Raw genomic sequence first — 5,426 nt, 5'->3', positions numbered from 1 at the left:
AAAGAACAATAAATCCATTTTCTAAAGTTCACATTAGCGAGTGTGGCAATTCACAAAGCAACAGAAATACAAACCTGTCTTAATGCAGACTGTAGTTCCGTGCTTTTGGTTTTTTACTATACTAAAAGGTTTTCAAGCGGAAATACTTACAGCTTAAAATAACAGGAAAAAAAGGCAAATCGTGTGGTGGAAAAATGACCAATAAGTAGAAGGTAGCTGGGCACACGCAGGACAAACTTAAAAAATACATCTGTAATCTAAGTATCCCTTCCAGAATTATGCTGATTGGAGTCAGCAAATGTTTGTAAACACTAGCAAAGAAAATTATTCTCTGTTAATCATAGCATCATGAAGATAAACTGCTGTTTAAAAATGGGTGGGCGGCGCCTCGTCCTGGGTACCTGTCGCCCCGTGGGGTCTCTGAGTTCTTGTGCTGGGGCTCTCGGCGCCCCCGGGGCTGCTGTCTCTGTCCCCTGCGCGGGTGGCGCTGCCCCTTCCTCAGAGCTCGGTGTGCAGGAGCAGCTTCGCCTGTCTCATGTTGTGAATCACTGCGGGGAAAGCACTGAAGATGACGAAGATGGACAGGTAAGGTTCTACATTCTCCCCATCTACACAGCTCAAGGTCAGAAATCAAAGCCACTCTGGAGAGCTAGACCTCTAAAGAGTGGTGCGGATGCCCTTTCCTACGTTCTGCAGGTGTCTCGTGAGGCTCGAAGCTTTGCCGGAGTGTCAGACAAAAAGTCTGTGCGCTGCTGAGGTGGAAAAAGTAGCAAAGAGGCCTGTGAACCCAAATCACAGGATGTTCTTTGCCTAATCGTCTGTGGGAAGGGGTTTGTTCTGTTACGCACAGAGTTTACATCTGGCTCATCCAAACGCGCTGCGATCTGGGGATGGAGACCTCAGGAAAACACAGTCTTCTAAGTGTTGTTGAAGTGGGCAGCCGGGAGAGGGGAGTGCAGAGACAGCAACCCTTAGGAACTAATTCCAGTGCGGGTGCGATACGTCTTTTTAAACTTTGCTACCGCTAGAATGAGATGTATCAAAACAGCTTCTGCGGTTCTGCTTATGAAGCCGAGCAGCAGCCCATTCAAGTCTGCAAATGTCTCGAACCACAGCAGGTGGGGCTTGGGGGCCAAGTTTACATGGTTTTGGAAACTCCACCAGCAGCGTTTAGACACTGAAAACTACTTTCCCTGTACTTTACTACCTAGTTCTTCAGAAATATTCAGTAATGTTGTGGGTTGTTGTTTTTTTTTTTCCCAGAAGACACACTATATTTACTCCATGTTTATAAGGGGCTTTGAGCTTTTTGTACTGCAGAAATAGATCCAGCATTTCTCGAGTTTCTCCGATTCCCTTTAACCACATTTTCTTGTATAACCTTCAAATGGCTAAAAAGGGATCATTAAGGTGCCCATTTCACTCACAGGTCGAAATATCTTCTGGTTCGTAAGTGTACATCCTGTTCCAGTATTTGCCAGTTAGATCAGCTCGAACCGTCATTGAAGGATCTTGGGGAAAGAAAGTAAGAGACATGAGCAACAAAGGGTTTGTGAAGTGGCACAGTGGTGAATAATTTTGTGAGGGTAAAAGCCTTTTTAAAATGGTGCTTATTTGCCTTTTCGTGGCTGGAAAGGTACATCTGGAAGCACCAGGCTCCCAGCAGCTCCAGTTTAATGAAGAAGTCTGCTTCTGAAATCCATCATGAGTAGATCCTCTACATACCGGCCTTGTCTGGTGGCTCTGGAGTCTTGTCCACGGTCCCCTCTGGACTCAGAGGTTTGAAGGTAAGTTTGCCTCTTTGTATAGTTGTGGGTCACGATCGGTGAGGGGCCTTTGTCCATGGACAGAGCATTTGCCACTCATTGAGGACAGGCTCGGAGTAAGAGGCTGCGTTCTGTTGTTGTGGCCGGTGTCGCGTAGGCAGGACCGAACTCTTAGAGGATGTGTGTGAGTGTCGGTAGCAGTCACATGCTGTTCGTTTCCGCTTGTGGAACGAGACCCTCGTGGTCCCGTTGCTTTTGAAATTCTGGGTTATTCCTACAGCTTTTTTTTACTCAAAAGAACATGAGGTACTACTTGGAGTAAAGTGAATTCAACGGGGACCCTATAGAAAAACTGCTGCCCTGATTATCGCCCTGACCCCAGGGACTCACCCACAAAGAGGATCCGAGGGACGTAATGGCCGTCGGGCGCCATGTTGTCGTCGCTGCTGGAGTGCTGTTGGAGTTAGACAGGCTCTCAGTGACAGGCCCCTGTCCCAGCACTAGACAGGAACTGAATCAGCTGTGCTCGTCTCGTCTACCAACAACTAACAGTTCTGGTGCGACCAAACACGCAGTTTCTCTGTTCTGCCCAAGCTGTCCCGTGCCAGATGCTTGGGAGTGAGGACAGAGCACTCTGGCAGGTAACTCAGCCTGATGACTGGGAATTATTTTTCCTTTTTTTCCCTTGTATCAGTATATGACCTTTTGTTGGAGAATACAAAATGGTATTCGCATACAAACAAGTATATGTATGGAAATGTCTCCCTGTCCCCTCTCCAAGGAGGAACTGTGGTGGCGTTTTGCAAACCCTGTTGTACCTTCCCAGAGAAAGCAGGGAGAAAGAAGAGAATTTCAAATACAACTTAAAAGCTGTGCAAACTGAATCGATTTCTATTTTTAGTATGGCTCATTCCACTCCCTACTAAACATTTTGATTAATATTTTACATTTTGATTAATATTTTAAATTTCGGACTTACCACCAGATTGAGCATGATAAAGTCCTCCTGAGCCATCTGCTGGATCTCTGGGCTAGAAGCAAATGCTTTCCTTAAAGCTAAAAGAAAGAGAAACACATTATTTGGTTGGGAAAAAAAAAATCTGGATCGCAGCTTTTCATGGTTTTCCAGCATCTTATATTGATTCTAAATACACCTGTAAATGACCGGCACTGCTTTCTTATGTGCACGTGGCACACAGAGTTTGGAGGACTTGGTTCTTGTGAAATAAAATGCAAAAGACATTTAGTCCTTGAGAAACTGAAAAGCTGGTGTACAGACACATTTCCCTCCCAGTGGCCGAGCAGATCATGAAGGCACATGGCTTGGCTTTATTTTATATTTTATATTTATTTTACTATTGGCCCTGCACTACAGAGCCATCTGCACAATTTATGCTGTAGGCATCCGGGGGAACAAATCCTCAGAGAAATTTCATTTAAAATGGTGGGACCAGACTTCCCTGATAAACCTCACTTTGTTCTCAATAACGAGGAGGTTATCAAGTGACAGTGAGTGATCTGACACAGTCTTTGGCAGGAGGCCTTGTAAGGAGTAAAAGGAAAGTGCGTAGAACCCATGGTAGCTGATGCTCTTGCAGGTCAGAAGATGATTTGAGCTTTCCAATGCTCTCAGCTATTGCAGTTTTTTGTCTGCAGGTGAAAACATGCTGCTAAAGGCACGTTACAGTCTCTGCGAAGCAGTGAACAGATAAAGATAATTTTCTTGGTGTCTGACTCCCCCTTCCTGCAGGATACCCGTAACTTCAAAGCCATGGTATGGAACAGTGCAGTGGAGGCAGTGTGATGCCCGACCTCGCTTGCTTGACACAGTCCACTTTCACACTTTCTTTCTTGGGGAGATACAACTTCCCCAAGCTTTTTAATCACACGAACTGCTGATTTCCGCGCTTGCTTGGGCCCAGGGCTGGAGTTGGGAGCAGGCAGGAAGGAGAATTGACAGGAGATCAGGGGTAGGAAAGAGAATAAAGTAGGAAAGCTCGGTGTCCACCTGCCGTTTTTGTAGCCATGTGTCTCTGTCAGGGAAGTTTTGACGCAGAGCACGTTACTGCTCAGAAAAACTTTACAACCGTTTTATTCCCAAGGGTCCGCAGTGGATTTACTGTCTCTCCCCCTTTCCCTGCGTGTTCTGGAAAGGCTTCACACCAAGTGCTCAAATGCTTTGTAAGGAACGAGTGATGAAAAATGTGGATAACCCAGGTTGTGTGGAAGGGTTTGCTTTGCTCACCTTGACTGTAAGGACACTCTTCCAAGTGGTGAATAACCATCAGTGGCTTCTTGCTGAAACGACATTGCAGGAAAGGAGTGGGGAAGCAATTCAGACCTTTTACAGACCGCACTTGAAAGAGTTAAGGCACTGAGTTGTTCTGGGGATGTATTTATATTTGGAGGAGCAATAGCAACTGGGCTAGCAGGGACATGTGGACACAGTCACACGCAGAGGGGCCTCTGGCTGAGAAAGTAACACTGGAAGCAATGCAAAGGCATCTGCTCATCTCCCAGAAGGTGAGCTCTCACCAAAACCATCTTCAGCCTCTGCACCATACAGCAAAACACAACTTGCGTCTTGCTTGTAAGGTGTAAAGCACAGTTCACGCATCATGTTAGACCACAGCTTTGTTCTGTGCAGTTAAGTGTATGAAATGGCATAACAAGAATTGAGGAATTACCTGTGTTTTGACCGTGCTAAACCTTCTTCATATGTCTGCACCCATTCAATGTCGTCTCCCCAGCCTGTTGAGAGCACCCTTAGTTAATTGTCTGGTCAGTATGGATGAGGATGTTCTGCTGAATAGGGAGCTCGAGCAATATTTACAATTGGGTGGCACAAACTAGGCACCTTCCCTCAGGGTGTCCAGACCCTCCAGGTGGTTTGTGGGCACCAGGAGAGCCCCAAGCAGAAAGGTGCAAAGCAACAGCAGATAGCGAAGTGGGGTTAACCCCAGTTTTGCTCAGGCTCAGGAGGTGGATTAGGATTACAGACAGATACTATATTTCCAGCCACTCAAAAGCTGGAGCCCAGAGTTCCTCCCTGACCATGTCCAACCTCTCAAAGCACCGAACCAGGCTTGCTGCTTGTGTCTGGCTTCCTGCAACAAGGGATTGCTTGATGGGCTGGGGAATGGAAGGATGCAGGCGTGCTTTTGGTGTAGGTGCCTGGATCTTACTTGATGGAGAAAAGCCTGAACCTGAGCCTGGAGCCCCTTCCAATGGCTACAGCGCCCTACCCGTGCCCTGCATTGTCCAAAGGAGAATCAAGAGAGGAAGAGGTATCTGCTGCCCATGCCTGGCCTACGATGCTGGTAGGAAAGTGAGCAGAAGGGTTGAGCTTGTTGCAACCCGGCTGTATGGTCTCCTTTGGCTTAGCATGCCTTTGGAGGGGTGGGGGCTGCTGGGGCTGCGTCTCGAGTTGAGCCTCTGAAAGCTGCTGCAGCAGCCGCTCCGCAGCCAGTGTAGCAGCCTGGCTCTTGGCTCTGTCCCCAGCCCAGGTCTGAAGCAAAGCACCTGGACCTGTTCCCAAGCACAGAGCGCGAGGACTCTTCTCCCACGCTGAACGCACCAGTGCTCTTGGCCACGGTGGAAACGGCACTTGTGAAAGGTCAGTTTGGGCTTCTGCTTCGGAATGGGAACGCAGCGTGGGAT

The 5,426-nt window shown here is 47.5% G+C and overlaps 1 protein-coding gene across 1 annotated transcript in view; it reads right to left on the bottom strand.

Moving 5' to 3' along the window:
• Positions 1-498: 498 nt before the first annotated feature.
• The window catches only part of LOC135990518 (anterior gradient protein 3-like), a 5,189-nt gene continuing 261 nt past the window's right edge, over positions 499-5,426 (bottom strand). Inside the window, exons 2-7 of the mRNA XM_065638238.1 lie at positions 4,454-4,517; positions 4,012-4,064; positions 2,746-2,822; positions 2,157-2,220; positions 1,428-1,511; positions 499-548 (exon numbers count right to left, since the gene is read on the bottom strand). Of these exons, the coding sequence (XP_065494310.1) occupies positions 499-548; positions 1,428-1,511; positions 2,157-2,220; positions 2,746-2,822; positions 4,012-4,064; positions 4,454-4,517 (392 nt within the window). The remainder of the gene's footprint in view (positions 549-1,427; positions 1,512-2,156; positions 2,221-2,745; positions 2,823-4,011; positions 4,065-4,453; positions 4,518-5,426) is intronic.

Source organism: Caloenas nicobarica, chromosome 6, assembly GCF_036013445.1.
Source record: "Caloenas nicobarica isolate bCalNic1 chromosome 6, bCalNic1.hap1, whole genome shotgun sequence".
In the NCBI taxonomy this organism is placed as follows: domain Eukaryota; kingdom Metazoa; phylum Chordata; class Aves; order Columbiformes; family Columbidae; genus Caloenas; species Caloenas nicobarica.
Note: the sequence above shows the minus strand (reverse complement) of the source record. Positions and strands in the feature narration are given on the sequence as shown.